Here is a 16,683-nt window from a genome sequence, read left to right on the forward strand (position 1 = left end):
TAAACAAACAAGGGACATTGGAGAGTGATGTAGATGTGAGTGAAGTATCTATTTCAGTGTAAAAAACAAAAACAAAACAGAAACATACATGAATTCATACATATTTATTATGAAAAACATCTAATGTTTTGAATTGAATATCTCATATTTCAAATTCCTCTGAGAGGACGAGTTCAACCCTAAAAAAGAGGAAAAGACAGACCACACACACAGGAACGAGAAACTTAGAGAGTGTGTACAAGCCACTAGATATCACTGAGTTCTTCTTTGGATCTCTAAATAAAACCAAAGTATAAATAACTTAAACAAATAAGAAGATAAACAGTTTAGGTAAAAAAAAAAAAAGAAAATGTTTGTGGTTTATATTTTACCTTAATGCCTGCATTAAGAAAATTGAGGGATGTAGTATCAACTAAGATGTTTACATGAATAATTATCTAAATAATGGTATAATGATACACTGGACTGGTGTAGCGGGGACAGGGTGGACACTGGTCACCTCCTGATGCCAACCTAGAAATTTGACTTAGTTTGTTGTTAAAAATTGGTTCCTCGCTAATGTTTCTTAACCTGTTTAAATCCATAAAGAGCTGATCAATAGCTGTGGCAGAGTTTATGAGACCTGTAGAAGCAGAGTAGAGAATTCTGGCATAGCTTCACCTCCATCCAAGTTGCACATAGAAGGGAAACAGTCTGAGGAGGTAAAAACTCCAGCAACACATGTAGTATGAAGTGTGAACTTTACTGTCAGACTAACATGTTTTGGCTTGTGTCCTTCATCGGGGACCTAGGGACTCGGGATGAAGGCCACAAGCTGAAACGCATTTGTCTGAGAATAAAGTTGGTCTTTATAGTCTAAATGTTGCTTGAGTTTTGGCCTCCTCAGATTTCATGAGACCACCAATGGTTGGTGGCGTTATTTCTTAGTTTTATCACTGCGTGATAGATGTTATAGTCAACCTTGTGGCAGGTAAACAGCTTAGCCCATAGTGTATTTGTGTTACAAACATAACCAATTAACTCATGACTTACAAAAGCCATCCCAAACCATGCTGTTTCTGGCACCTACTGTACTTCTCGCCTCTCATTGTACTGTACTGGTTCATATCCAGCGCCCTGTCAGTTTCCACCGATCTTAATATTGGTAAACCAGTAATTGAAAATGTAGTTTATACCACTGTCTATAATTAATGCATTACAGATTCCCAATTCCCTGATCTGCAATGCTTGGGTCCTTAAACATTTTCTACACTGGATCCAGCCTCATGGAAACATAACAGCCACTGTTAATGTAAATCTATGACAGCTTTCGCCAACATGACCTGAGTCTCATCTTGGGCCACAACCAATTACACGCTCCCAAATATTCTAATACCTCCCTCTACCCATTCACTTTATCCACAGTCATTAATGCCACTTTACTTCTCATCTGCTGGACTTGTCAAGGTAACAATACCAAACTGAGCCCTACTTATCACAATGAAGGTGCCCTTAGACAGAAAGTATGGTTTCAACATTCTTCAACTAATTAAGCACCGGGTCACAAGGCCAGCTGACTTTATAGGATCAGTATGCTTTGGGAAAAACGGGAACATTTAAGCTTTTCCCCATTTTCCCAAATCGCTGTGGGAAAAATATTAGCTGAGGCTGCCAGTGAGAAATTTCATTTTCTGACCTTAGGTTATCCCAATTACATTCTCCTGCTTTCTATCCAAATGTCAGAATGAAAGTCCTGCATTTTTTTTGTACCCTGAGCTTGATGATTTGTCTGGAAATGCAGGGAGAAACAGAAGAGACCTTGTTAATTTATGCTAACGGGGCTGTAGACAACTTGACAAATTTACTACCTTTGCAGCTTAAACAGTTCCCTTTAGTTCTTTTGCATTCTGAGGTCTTATAAAAATGATATAACCTCTCTGTAGCCTGTCAGGCTAGGGTCCTATCATCAAGTTTATCATTATGTTTGAGTTTTCAATCCATTTTTCACTTCTTTATTTAAATTTCAAATTTTGTTTTTAGCAACTACATTTCTTTACTCCAGAACCTATTGTAAATTGTTACAAACACATGACTATCAATGTACAAATAAAACCCATCAGTTTTCTTAGTCCATGTAAAGCTCAAATGTCTTAATAAGTCATACTGAGAAGAAAGAAAAGCATGAACAAAAGATTTTTCTTGGCTATAATAATTATAATAAAACCGTTGAGTGCAGTAAATGTAAAACACAGTGGAAAATAAAATTAGCTTCTTGTTGCACAATAACAAAATCAAAACAAAAGAAATAAAAAGAACATTAATAAAAAGAACACATGAAAAACAAAAGCAAAAAAGTCCTCAAAACTCCCAAATGTCTGGAGACATTTTGTAATTTTCAACTTAATGTAACATAGCCTACCACTGATACTAATAGTTCATAACAAAGCTGAAAGATGCACAAAAAAAGAATACATATACAGAGAGAGAAGTAATATAAAAAGTAAACATCATGACTTTCACCCAAACAAAACAATACGATAACAAAACATATCATTTCATTACACTAGTGCTGTAACAGGACAGTAAATAGTATTTAGACTGCATTTAGGCTTTTCCAGTCCTTCAGTGATTAGGAATCTGTGGGTGATTGATCGATCATAGTTGGAGTGTATTACTAAATTGGATCTGCACCACGGACTATACAGTCTTTGATCTGAGATGATAAATTGTTAATGTTGACTGCAATCCAACTTTTCTACAGGCGAAGTGACAGAAGTGACACTGATTTGTATAGTGTGTGAGCTTTTGTCTGGGCTGATATCCATTGGATTCGTAGTATGTTAAAATCATATGCTACCTCTCATTGCTGTCTAGTAGAAACATTCATCTCCAAACTTTTAAGGAAAAAGCTTTCAGCTTTGTAACAAATTCACTTCTCTTAAAAACCAATGGGTTTTTTAATGGTTTATTTGGCTTTTGAACTAGGACATTTTTCTCAGCCCATGAGGGAGCACTTAATCCTTCAGTTTTTCTGAAAAAAATCACCAAAGTTTGGAGATACATGGTCATTTTATGATGAACCTAGGATCTGAAAAAATAAGGAACACTTCATTTTTTGTTCAGATGTATGCAGAGATTGACATGAGGGAAAATGTGCCACAGATGCTTTGTGCTTTTTTGAGCATGCTCATGTTTGCAAGGACAAATCTAATGACATGGCCTTGAATCACCCACTTATTCCTGATCAAAGCGCTGTACAGAGAGTGCTCTGACGATAAATAGGCTGCATAAGGAACAACAAAGAACATAGGTAGGCCTGTGTTTGGTTTCATGCATATAAAGAAAATCCATGTGGAGAACAGGACAGATTGTATCACATAGTGCAATACCCCGTGGAAGACAAAGGATGTTTGAATTGACCCCAGCCCCCCCACAAAAACATAATTTCCCCAATTGCTTCCAGAGCCAAAGATAGTGGAGTTTGCAGGAGTTTTCTGCCTCAAGGTTGTTGCTACATAACCTGTGATCTATGGTTAGGGGCATCTCAGCATAGTGATGTTTAGAGAAATAATTCAAATTATAGTACAGCAAATGCTTCTTAACCCTAAAACATGGCAAACGTCTCTCTGGATGCCCTGCTCCCATCTGCCATTTTTTAAAATGCAACTAAAGTTTATCACTCTTAACCCCCCCCCTTCAGCAAAGTGAACTTTGGTCTCAGAAAACAGCAGGTTTCAAGTGAGCTGGGTGTAGTGGGGGTTAACAATGGCATGTACACAAATGTAAAGTGTTGCACAACATTGAACAACGCTGGATATTTTTTTTCACAAACTGTCAACACCTCAATTTTGATGCATGCTCTACTGATAATCCTGACCAATAAGGCCTGATTGTGACCCTGAGCCAAACAAAGCTTCTGTCTCTCCTGCTCCTCCCCCCATCAGTGACATCTTTACCCCCTTGCAACCCCTCTCCCTCTATTTTCAACATCTTGTATTAATAGAAAATATACTTTTGGTACTTGAAACTACCCCTACCCATCAAACTCTTTTGGACCTGGACAAAAAATATCTGATCTTTCCTTTTTATATCTGAAACTCTCATCTGACTCAAGTTACAACTTCAACTCTGGATGTGTCACATTTACAATACAATACTAAATCAACTGTTCACGTTCCTTCCTCTATATATATATTTATATATTCAACTACTTTTTGCCCAGGTCGGTTGTGGCCTTAACCCTTTTAATCCCTCTTTTCTATGGCTTTTATTCACTTTCAATTCAATCAATTCAGGAAGTTTATTTTCTTCTAGATTCAAATATTGAAAAAAATGTTTGGCATGTGAAAAGGATCATATCAAACCTGTTAGGAAATAACGAAGAACAATTGGTCTACAACTGCAATTTCGGTTGACTTTTCTTTTCAGTTGATTGTGTTGAAAGTGAATGGACTGCCAGCCCTGGTTTCCTCCTCTTCCTCCTTCCACTACTTCCTCATCTTCGTCCTCCTCAGCGCATCTTGTGCTCCACGTCAGCGTTGGCCATGTTTGAGCCAGGGCTGGGGTCCTGCTGTCGTCTGGACTGGGGAGAGAGAGAGATGGAAGGATGAAAGAGGGGGAGAGAAGAGAACAGATGAGAAGGCAGGAAGAAGATGTGAAGGATAGCAAGGAAGGGATCAGAGAGAAAAATACAATAAATTAAGCACAATTTTTAAATAATAACAAGTGTAAAGATACATCTGAATTCCTCCTGATTTTGTGAGTCTACTTAATATAAATTATATCCTTCAGCATTCTCAAAATCAGTAACAGTGGGGTCGAATGACTTGCCTGACTGGCTAGTTTACAGATTGAATAACTTCAACTTGCTGAAAACGTTTTTAAGCCTTTATACAGTAAATAAATAATTATTAATGGTTTATAACACCCTAGGACAGTCTTTTTTCCAGCCTCATATTAGCAAGCTCGTCCGGTCCTATTTTTGTCCTTAAAAATATGTGTAAGTTGTTATACATGCTTTTGTATCCACATGACTGGACTACTGCAGTGGGCCTTTAACATATGTTAACTAGAACTCACTCAACAGGTTCCAACTAGAACAAATCCTGGCTGCTAGACTTTTAACTAAAACCAGGAAAAGAACATTTTAATACACTTTTTTCATCACTACTCTGGCTACCCATTTGTTTTAGGGCTGATATTAAGATTTTAATGATTTCGGTTCTTTATGGCTGGGTTCGGTTGGCCTATGAATAATTTTATGTCAGACATATAGGACATAAATGTGTGATTAGGGTTTTAATTCTTCATTAATATGAACATTTGAAATACAGATATTATTATAACTGCTTATTAGTATTTTATAGTGTCAAATAAACATTTTTTAAGTGATTATGTCTATGTAGCCTAATGAATGACACTATTGAGTTGCATTATAGAAAATCCAGTGTTAAGTTTAAGGTAAAGGTTTTTTTAAAATAAATTAATCAATAACAATTAAATAATATCATACCTCACAGCAGCAGTTAGAATATTTGACAAAATAAACTTAAACATAGCCTTATATCTGCTGACAGCGACACTATAATAAAAAAGTTTGTTATATAGACTAATTGTTTAATTACTGCTTATAAATGCTAAATAGTGGGGTTGAGGGTTCAAAAGGTTACCAACTGGATCCAAAATGTGAGGATAACGGTATACAGTTTTGTTCCTGGGTCAAAAAAGCTCTTCTACAACCACAGGCTGATATTGGACTACAAAAAGAAGTTGCAATTCCGCAAACTACCACAAGAGGAAGCCGCAGAGCTTTATAATAAGCTATGTGCGACTGTTAATACACTTCACTGATGTTGATATTTTAGTCAAGGTAGTTGACAGACAGGCAAGCAGAGAGGCAGACAGACTGACAGACATATAAACTGGCAGACGTGCAGGCTGTCTGACACAGATAAACTCACACACACACACACACACACACACACACACACACACACACACACACACACACACACACACCAAGGGATCATTAGGTCATCATTAGAAGCAATCAGCATGACAAGACTTTTAAATATATTTCATGACTGGGTATAGTGTGTGTTGTATGTTAGCTAGTGGCATGACATGCTCCTGCTGTAAAAATACTTGTGGTTATATGTTTACATTTAAGTGATAGCTGAGGGAATTTAGCAGGGGTCAGGTGAGTTGGAGAAAGGGGGAGAGCAGAGAGAGAGGTGATAAAGTTTGGGCAGAGGTGAAGCAGAGAGCAGAGCAGACAGAAATGCAGACAGAGATAGTAAAGGGGTTGCTTAGTTCAACTGGAATGTAGTTTGTGTCATCTCAATGACTCACCATAATAGCAACATACACACAATCACATGCACACACACTTACAGTATGTCATACTACCATTTTGACTCCTCACAGCCAGACTGACTCCAGTTTCTGTCTGTCTCCTCTGGACAGCTATCTGTTGCTTTATCAAAACTGCTGCTATCAAACATTTGTGTGTGGCTCAATAGGAGTGGCTTGATTTTGGATCAGAGTGGAGTCAAATTGAACTCCACTCTTAATTGTTCAGTATAGCACCATCTGCACTTATGTGTGTGTCCTCCAAGTCTCCCTATGAATTGAGGTCATAATGGATGATTCTGCATCATGTTTACAGCTGATGTTCAGTTCCAATGCAAGACGTAGTTTGATGTTAATCTTGTGAGGCAAAAGGTAAGAATATGGGGGTTGAAGTGGTGAAGAATTTAGCTGTTAAAGAGCCAGATATTTCCCTTAGGAGTTGGTGGAGATGAAAAACAGAGCTAAAAGGAGAGTCAGTATTGTCAGGTTGACAGAAACATGTCTTCAAAAGAATGATGATGTGGCTCTTTAACTGCTGGATGTTTGCTAATGAGTTCACCATATCAACTTAAAGGTGATGACGTGTCAATGTCTTTACAGTCTGTTTCCAGTGCCCCCAAGTGGCAGGTTTAAATATAGCTTAAGCATTTCTTGTTTGTTTGGTTATTGCTACACAAATTTTTTTTTAAAAGCTGACACTGAATACTTAAAAATGCTGTTATTGAATGTAATCTGGGATCTTGCAGAACTCTCCATGCCCCCATTTGGAAATAAAAAAAAATAAAACAAATTGCAAGATAAGTGTTATAGTTTGAATTTTAATGATTAATGAGCATCTTCGGTTGTTCTTTTCTTTCCTGGCAAATCTGTCCATTTTGTACTTTACATGTTGTTTTGCTTTCTGAACACATTTTGCTGAGCTCTATCTTCACAATCTTGCTTTTCTTATCGTTCCCAAATGAATCTGACACATAGCATAGGTGGAACTAATAACATTAACATGTGATAACAATGTGATTAGTTACACCTGTTTTTGACAAGTTAAAATGTCTGCTGGGTGAAAGGCCTGTGCTGCTCCACTTCCTCATGTGCAAGACAGAAGATTTCCTTCTCTCTTTTTAAAAATTTGTTATAGCAAATACAAATTTATCTTTTTACAATTTAAAGTATTAATTCAATGCTAAAACAGTCTTCAGCAAAGTGACTGTGAACACAGAGAGCTATGTGTGTAGTGTTGTGTTTGTAGAAGGGAGTGGTCTTTGCTAATCATAAGGGAAGGAGCTTTCTGTATTGATCTACACACAGATGGAAGCTTGGTGGGCCACTATAGGTTGCTTTACCACAACTCAATACTGCAGAAGTGTGCGTGTGTGCGTGTGTGTGTGTGGTGAACTTAAACCAGATTTGCTGTAACTGCGATTTTGTGCACATATGTGCCTGTACAGTAACTGAATGTGTCTGTGAATCTGTGTATGTGTGTAAGTCAAAGCAGGGGGTCTGATGGCGATCAATACTAATGATATATTAATGCTTTCAGTGCCAGCTCATCATTCACCACCAAATCTCTTTCTGCTGAGCACTTGGAGTGTGTGTGTATGTGTACGTGTTTATGTGTGTGTAGTGTGTCCGTGCGCAGTGGAGTTAAAAGGCACATTTCTTCTCAATCAATTGCTTTTCCATCCATCATTCTGACAGGTACCTTGTGACCTTGAATAACTGGAATATCACTGCTTTTGGATGAAAAATGTTGTATCTGTCAAAATGACAAGGCTTCAGGAATCTAGAGGGAAACATCTTTATATTCAGTGAGCAGCCACATTAAAAAAAGACATTTGTGTTTTTCTGCTGAGCTTTATTGTAATGAAACCTATACATCCCAATAAATGTCGGAGTGCCATAAGAATTTTTAGAATGTAATTCTCATAGATCAACTAGCAATAGTAATCACAGAAGTACCAAAGCTACTGATAACCTTTAAAGGCTTTCTTATTCTGGGTTAGAGTTTAAGTATTGTTACATGGGTGTTTTTTTAGGTTCAGATGTTTGCTTGAAAATGTTAAATTTGAATTTGACAAACACCACTTATGGAAACTCCAGTCTATCAGAAATCATTTACATATCTAAATACATAAACCATACTGAAATGTTGATTATATTGCATTTTTCAAACTTTTCATTTTGTTAGCAGAGTAATGTTAGAGCAGTAAACCATTGGTCATAGAAAAAATAAAGGCATGAAAACTGTACTGTATGGTGCCCCCCCCATGCCCGGCCTAACTTAACTCTTTCACATTTCTTTCTCTCTCACCTGCTGTTCTGTGTGCTGAACTTCTGTGCTGCTGAACTGAAAATTGTATATTATTTATTTACAGCCGAAGAAATCAAGTTGTATGTTACAAATTTAGAGTGTATGTACAGTTGGAATAATTTCATTTCAATTCATTATACTTTGTACTATGCAACAAACACAAAAAGAAACACAAATTTGGTGACTTCTGTCTGATAGACAGAATAAATGAACTGTGCCTTTGAATTACATACAGTATAGACAGGAAAGAGAGATAACTAGATCACTAGCTAACAAGATAAAGAGAGTTAGAGAGAAAGAGAGACAGAAGGAGAAGTGGAGTTCAGACCACAGAAATGCTGAGGCTGAATCTGTGCAGCCATTCAGCAATGCTCGGCAGTCACACCCGCAGAAACAGAGCAGAGCAGATCTGCAGGATTACACTGTGACGGCAGTTTCTATCAATCTTAACTTTAAAATTTGGTTCACAAGGACATTGTATTTTATGAAAGAAATATCGCAATGGCTTGTCTAACAATCTGCAAGACAGTAGGATTATTTCTGTCGATTATTTTCCCAGGCACTTTTCTTTTTAAAAAAATATCATCTTCATCTTACCTTCTCCCACATCAAACATTAGGCTATTTACCCACTACTTTCGCTTCATTGCCTACTCTATAGAAGTGGCTACTGCTTGGCACACTGATGACAACACAATAAACGAGTAATAAAACAAGCTCAAGCCTTCAGAGCATCTCTGGTAAAACTAGTAAAGTTTGAAATATTATGTCCATGTTTTTCTGCGTTCTACGGTCAAATACACAGCAAGTTCATTGTCTGGGTTTGTGAATGTAAGACAAAAGCCTGGAAGGGACAACATTAAAGTGTATGGATTGTTCAATTTATGATGCATTTATTGAGATATTTATTATGTATTATTATATTTAAGAACATTTGGCTCTTGTACAGCCCAAAAAAACTGTTTTCAATTCATGGTTTCTCCAGAGAAGAATCATAACCAGAGCATATTATCAAGCTTTGCAAAGGAGTAAATCAGTCATAATTCAAAATTCTGACAGTCACCCATGTTTGGTCCTACTGTAAGAAGAGCTATCCTAATCTTATAGGAATTCGCAGCAAATGATGGTACACACACACACTCTGGTAGAATTGGACACCAGTAATTTTGATGTGAAATAATAAGAGCTTTTTTAGAGATACTGATTGATTTAAGGTTTACCTTACTGCTTATGACTGGTTTTTTAATTGCTCTATCCACAAAACTGTGTTCACTGTGCAGAAAAAGCGCTTACTCGGGTTTCTTTGGTGTTTTGATTCTGTGCGCTCATCAAGAAGATCCAAGCTAGTGGCGGAAGAGAAAAAAATAATTTCTTGAGGGTCACAGAGAAAATACTTCAAATAATAGCTAAAACAATAAAAGATTCACTTGCTTGTTGCCAGGAGATAGCTACAGCTGTGAAACTGCAACTTGTATTTTTCACATATCAGTATAGATAATTGAGATATAACGTGTTATATACACAGATTTTTATTTTTATTTTGGACAGAACCAAATGTACCTGTTTTGGTGACTTGACCTTCATATAAACTTCTTAACAGAACTATTTCTTTACCGTAGGTATTCACAGCAAACCAACTGACTATAGTTAGAGAATGTTCAATTATTACACACGTCCTCAAAAGTAAAAAAAGTTGAGGTACGATCTAGTTTGAAATGGCTGTGATGTATGGGACCTGAATACAACCTAAATTGGGACGCAGTGTCCTTTCTGTGATGCCAAATGTGAATTTAGATAATTTTTAGCACCAAATCTAATGCCTTTTTACAGACTGTGTGAATTTTATAAGAGATAGTGGTGGTACGTATATTGATTCAGCCGGAGACACAAGGTTTTCTTTTTCTCTGAGGGCCTCAGGGAAGAAACATGAGATAAGTGAGATGGAAGACGACCTTCAATAACTGCCTCTCTTTCTTTTCTTTCTTTCCCATTTTTCTATTCTCCTCATCTGTGTCTCTCTCCCACTCAGTTCTCCTAATGTGCTAAGTTCCTGCCTTTCTTTTACTCTCTAATTTCTGCAGGACCATGCCCTGCAAAGCTGTGGAAGGCATTGATGTGTGTGTGTGTGTGTGTGTGTGTGTGTGTGTGTGTGTGTGTGTGTGTGTGTGTGTGTGTGTGTGTGTGTGTGTGTGTGAGTCTTTGTGTGTGAGTGTGTCATTCTGCAAACTGTGCAAGCTAGCTGTGAAATGGTCACAACTTTATGCTTCTGTCTCTCATATCACCCAAGCATTAAAATAAGCATGAGCAGTATTATAGTCATTAAATTCATTAGAAATGCATGCACATTCACAGACGTACACAAACCCATGCACGCACACTAACAAACACTCACCATACACACACGTGTGAAAAATTCAAATGCAAATTTATAAATTACACAGGTGGGCAAAAACAAACACACTCACACACACACACAGACAAACACACACACATACACACATGCACACACAGGGTGGTTTAGTGCATGACAGTGTGATAGATGGTGAGAAATGAAGGACACAGACCCTGTTCTTTTCTGCTGGCTGTCTGTCTGTGTGTCATCAGTCCCAGATTTTAGAAACCACAGGGTCCTAAAAAATAAACAATTTGGGGTTGATTCGTAGGGCGTCAACTTAGGAAGGATGCCACTGATCTCCCCAAAGCCTTGCTGGGAAAGTGAGTTTGTCTCAAGTAATTAAATGCATTTGGGACAGCAATGAATTTCAAACCTGTAGCATGTGAATTTGTGAATCTAAATTATATATAAGACACTGCAAAGAGCACAAACTGACAATTGCATTGTCATAAGACACAAGATTACACAATTCAGGAGCTGATATTTAGACAAACTCAATAATTTTATCCTGTAATTATTATGTCACAACTAACATTGTTATGACAATGTTGCATCAATTACATTTCAGTCATTTTTCAATTGAATCTGGCACAAGGTTAGTAAACTACTTTCCCTTCTGAGGCTTTTGGGACATCTGACAAAACCGAACCAGTCATTCAATAGCTCATTAATATGAAATCAAATCAATTATCAGATTAGATTTATTATCCATCCGATCATGCACTAAACCTATCATTCAAACTGTAGAAATTCTATTTAAATAAGAAATAATTGAAGCACACAACCACACATCACACAGCCCTAAGCCACCACAAGCGCTAAGCATAGAAAACTAACTGCAAATTTGATTCTGTGGCTTTAATACAATGGTGTTTAGTCGTCTCTAAACATCAATCAATATATATTATATTTGCCATTATAAGAAATTATGACAAATGTAGCTACTTTTTTTGGCTAAATAAAGTAACAATGAATCAGTGTCTCAGCATCTGCAATCTGGAAATCTAAAATTTTAGCTGATGCCGAGAAACTGATCAGAAAGTAACTATGTGATAAATCTGACATTTTACATTTTAGAGAGACAATCTCTATGGGTTGGAAGCCAGAAACTGAGAGCAAGCTGCATAAGTGATGCTTTGTTTCTCTATAGTTTTTAAAATCAGAGAATATTACATTTCCATTTTACTAAGCCTAGTCTTGAAAAGCCTGCCCACAAACTTTAAATTTCACTTTGCTTACTATGGTCTGCCGAGGCTCATAGGCATAGGCATTTGTTTGTGACAAGAATAATTGCATATAGCTTGTACAATTCGACAAATGAGCTGAACTGTCTTTTCCCATTTTCAAACTAAAAGAACATGCCGGGAAATGTGAAATGGCTCGTAAATTATTCATTCATTTCACATTCTCGTTTTTGCTGAATTCCCGTGATGCAGAAGTGCACTCAGGGTGTTTTCAGTACAACACTGACTCTTCAGTGTGGGTGTGGTTACAGGTAAAAGAGAGCACACTAATGACTACACCCATCAGTCATAATAATTGTGTTCAAAGGTACAACAGACTGGAAGTGAAACAATTCTCTTCATGTTCATAGTATTTTTCCTACACTAGAATCTTGCAGCAAAATCTTAGTTTAGAAGTTTTAGGCTGGCTTTGCGAGGCGAAGATAGGTCTAGTAAGGAAGCAAATTTGTCCTGTTACAGTTGGAGCTACGCAGTCCCTTTGTCTTTGAGATGGCAGAGAAGTAGTCCTCTGTTAACATGAACAATATGTGTGGAGGGGAAAACAGTCCCAGGCCCTCTCACCTCTAGATCCTCTCTGTGTGATCGGTCTCTGTCTTCAAAGTCTCTGGTTCTGCGTCGGGCCTCTTCAAAAGCTGCCTGGGCCAAAGCATCCTCATGCTGCACACACACATAAATAGAGAGTGAGAGTGTGTTTAGTTTTCCTGTTTATTTCCATGATAAAGAAGTCCCACTATTATGACTAAAAATAAAAGAGTTGGGGCAAAAGATGTTAAATTTATTTATCCTTTAAACAAGACAGAGATAGCAATGTGACTTCAAGAGGAAAAGAGAAAGACGAGGCAAATGGAGGATGTGGAGTTTTTTGTCTATGTGGGTGCACACATAAAAATTTATCACTATGTGAGAAGACGTTTTACCTGTGCCCTCTCATCATCGTACTCCAGGTATCCCATCCCATCCAGCCTTTGTAGGTCGATCCAGCCTCTCCAGATCACACAAACCCCATTCAAGATCATAGGTGCCTTTAGATAAACCTGCAAAGAGAGAGAGAGAGAGAGAGAGAGAGAGAGAGAGAGAGAGGGAGAGAGAGAGATTAATGCCAGCAACAGTTCATTTTATACAGCATTACTGTAGCACTGTACTGTACTCTCAGTAATGCAACACTTTTGAAAGTTTGAAGTTAGTCACTGAAGGTGTGTCCTGTGCGAAACTCTGCGGGTAATGTTTAAAACTGTACTCTTCTTCAGGAAATCTGAGGTTTTAAACTAATATGGCAGCAAGTCATATTGATAATAAGTACTATAAAAACAAACAAACAAACAACCAAACAAAGAAACAAAGAAACAAACTGAGATCTGAAGCTTTTTCGGAATCACACAGGGATCCATTTTCTGCTTCTCATGACCCTGGCCTTAGCCTAAGGCAGTAGCAGCAGCTTAATATGACCTAGAGTCTCTTACAAAATTACAAATCTTACATCAAAAAACCGTCAGCTCTTTCTACACGCATACACACACACACACACACACAGACACGCACACACATAGGACATAGGACTGTATGACAGTGAGATAGTGAGATATGAAGGACACAGAGCCTGACAAGACTTGCGTAAATACACTCATGTGGGACTATTTACTAAAAGTGCGCACTTGTGACTCCTCTCACATAGGTGTACCTCTGTACATAAGTCTGTGTGCACATCCTGTGACTGCATGTGCGACTCTTAACCCTAATCATTATTGTACTTTTATCTCTTTTCGTCATTTACATAGCTTTATTTTCAATTTTTATATACGTATGATTTTCCGTCAGGTAGTTACTGTAATAATGATGTGGTTAGACATGAGATGCTACTTTTGCTAAAAAGAAGGTTGGAAAAGATTCTATGATGAGCCCTGGTAACCAGATGACTCCTTCATAAAAAGACAGAATATTGAGTTAGAACCGACCAGTCTTATGTGTTGAGAGGTCTGTATGATTATTCCAGAGCCTGGTGTCGTTTTCAGGTGATTAAATGAAGGTGAACTTAATGAATGGCTGCCTGCTATACACGGACCCAACATCACAAAACGTGAAGCTCAGCTCTTACGATATAAGTAGTAATATTCGGTTACTATAATGAAAACTACATGCAGTTAAGTTCAAAATTATGTCATTCACTATTTCTAATGTAATATTCCTAATAATGGCCATATCACAAACTTCAGTATCAACTGTAATTCATATTAATCGTTTCCATGAAGAGTTTGAATTACTGTTAAAATGAGTTATCAAATAGACCAATTATTTTGAGGATAAAAGAATGAATACTAATACTTAACCTTTCGTATCATTGAAGCCTGACAATCAACATTTAAAATTAATATCTAGTGATTACTACTATTAAACGTGTGTCCCACTACTCAAAATCTATTTTATTGCTTTAAACAAATACCCATCCCCTTTGTTTTTGTGAGCATCATATAATCTACTCATACAGTAAGCTTGTTTAGCAGGCGCCTGGGTTTCAAACTAGATACTTGCTACAGCCGTGCTCCAACAACGGATTAATGCTTAAAGTATAAATAATTTATTTGAATTCACTCTCCAACCAAAATCGGCACAGAAAATAATGTTTAATGAGGTCAAAGTAGGAAAGTTAGTAAATCAGTCATCATTGATCTCTCAGTGAATGTGGGTGATTCTTACAGTAGCTGCTGTCCACACCTGCTTTATACTGTGTGAAAAGCTTCTCCAACAGTTCATTAAATCCGTGAAGCATGTGAAGGCAGCAGGACTGGTATGTTGTTAAATCTAGAGCCTCTGAGAAGTGCGCGGCGTCGTTACTCACGGCCGTTCACTGTGTTTAGCTCCATTAAATCGCCTGACACCAGGCTGCAGAATTACCATACAGACCTCTAGACACATAAGACTGGTCGGTTCTAACTCCATATTCTGCTTTTTTATGAAGGAGACATCTGGTTACCAGGGCTCATCATAGTGTCTTTTCAGACCTTCTTTTTAGCAAAAACAGCATCTCATCTGTCTACAAATTGTTATTATAGTAACTACCTGATGGAAAATCATACATATATTCATAAAAACTGAAAATTAATGACAAAAACTGATAAAAAAACAATAATGATCAGGGTTAAGAGTCACACATGCACTCTGTCGCCTGAAGCGCACACAGAGGTGTGTGTCAGGAGTCACAAGTGCGCAAGCATGTGTGTCTGCATGGCTGAGTTCAACGGCCTTATTCACACACTGGAAGGTAAAATGTGACTGTGATCTCTTTATCCTGGGATGATGATCTCATCCTGCACAGCATTCAGCTCTTGTTTTACTTATTTATTTATTGAATATAAATGTCACATTGCTTCACTTTTCATGTGTTTTCAGTTAAGTCTGATAAAAAGTACATCAACAACATCAGCTGATCAACAGTAGGCTTCCCTCATCTGTCGTTTGTCTTGACCTTGTATAGCGTCTATTTTGTCTGTCGTTGATTAAGAGAGAACAGGAGGAGAAATAGCAGTCATAATAATGAGACTAGAAGTTTTTACTTATATCCTGCTATATAACAACTTTCTCTTCTTCATGTAGAGCAGCACAGTCAGACAGACTGAGGAGGGTCAGGCCTCGTCTCCCTCTGCACTCCTGCTTATGTTACATCTCTATGGCTCTGTGCCAGGAGGGCTGCAGAGTAACCACCAAATATGTGAGTAAGTTCATGTCTGTGTGTATTTTCATGAGGTGCAGAACTGTGTACATTTGTATGGTCACAGAACCATTTCTCTGTTTAAATTTGCCGGACTGTCTCAGCTGCTGGAGGTAAATCCAAGCTGCTGCAATGTGGACTAAACTCAACTGTTTCTCAACATTGGGAAATAACTTATATTTTGTAAAGGGAAAAGGCACAACACACAGTGAGTTAACATATATAGCTGCATTTTAATCTTCTCTGGAGCTATTAAGTAAGAGGTCGGTCTTATGACAGTTACATAAACACAAAACACATAAAATGTCCATCAGTTGACTTTGAAACAGCTTGTGGCAACATATTTCTTATTTTTCCTGATTGAATACCTAGTGGCATGCTAGGAGTTTCAATGGCATTTTGCATCCAAAGATACCTTGATTAACTTTAAAGCTGCTATAGTCAATATTTTAATAGCAATTAATGAATCACTTACCTACTCTATTTTAAAGGGCTCACTCATAGCTTTCTAAGATTTTTTTTAACCTTCTTTTTCAGTCAAAAATGTGATGACTTGATAAAGGTAAAGTAAATGTGGCAAGAATAAGCAAAAATCTAATTTGCTTTCTTTCTACGTCTTCTCTGTCTCTCACAGTCTTCCTCTTTCCCACTGCACTAATCTCCATGAGGAAGAGACAACAGACAGTAAGAGGCATTGAAGCACA

The 16,683-nt window shown here is 37.5% G+C and overlaps 1 protein-coding gene across 4 annotated transcripts in view; it reads right to left on the minus strand.

Annotated features, from left to right (window-relative positions):
* Nucleotides 1-2,292: 2,292 nt before the first annotated feature.
* The window catches only part of cbfb (core-binding factor subunit beta), a 34,855-nt gene continuing 20,464 nt past the window's right edge, over nt 2,293-16,683 (minus strand). The window contains exons 4-7 of one of the 4 annotated variants that reach the window (XM_040133902.1): nt 13,194-13,310; nt 12,838-12,933; nt 11,202-11,267; nt 2,293-4,556 (exon numbers count right to left, since the gene is read on the minus strand). In XM_040133902.1, coding sequence (XP_039989836.1) covers nt 11,238-11,267; nt 12,838-12,933; nt 13,194-13,310 — 243 coding nt within the window. In that variant the 3' untranslated portion in view covers nt 2,293-4,556; nt 11,202-11,237. Of the gene's footprint in view, nt 4,562-11,201; nt 11,268-12,837; nt 12,934-13,193; nt 13,311-16,683 lie in introns of all 4 variants that reach the window. The other 3 variants (XM_040133901.1, XM_040133900.1, XM_040133899.1) reach the window with 3 other exon arrangements.

This window comes from Xiphias gladius, chromosome 8 (genome assembly GCF_016859285.1).
Source record: "Xiphias gladius isolate SHS-SW01 ecotype Sanya breed wild chromosome 8, ASM1685928v1, whole genome shotgun sequence".
NCBI classification, from domain to species: domain Eukaryota; kingdom Metazoa; phylum Chordata; class Actinopteri; order Istiophoriformes; family Xiphiidae; genus Xiphias; species Xiphias gladius.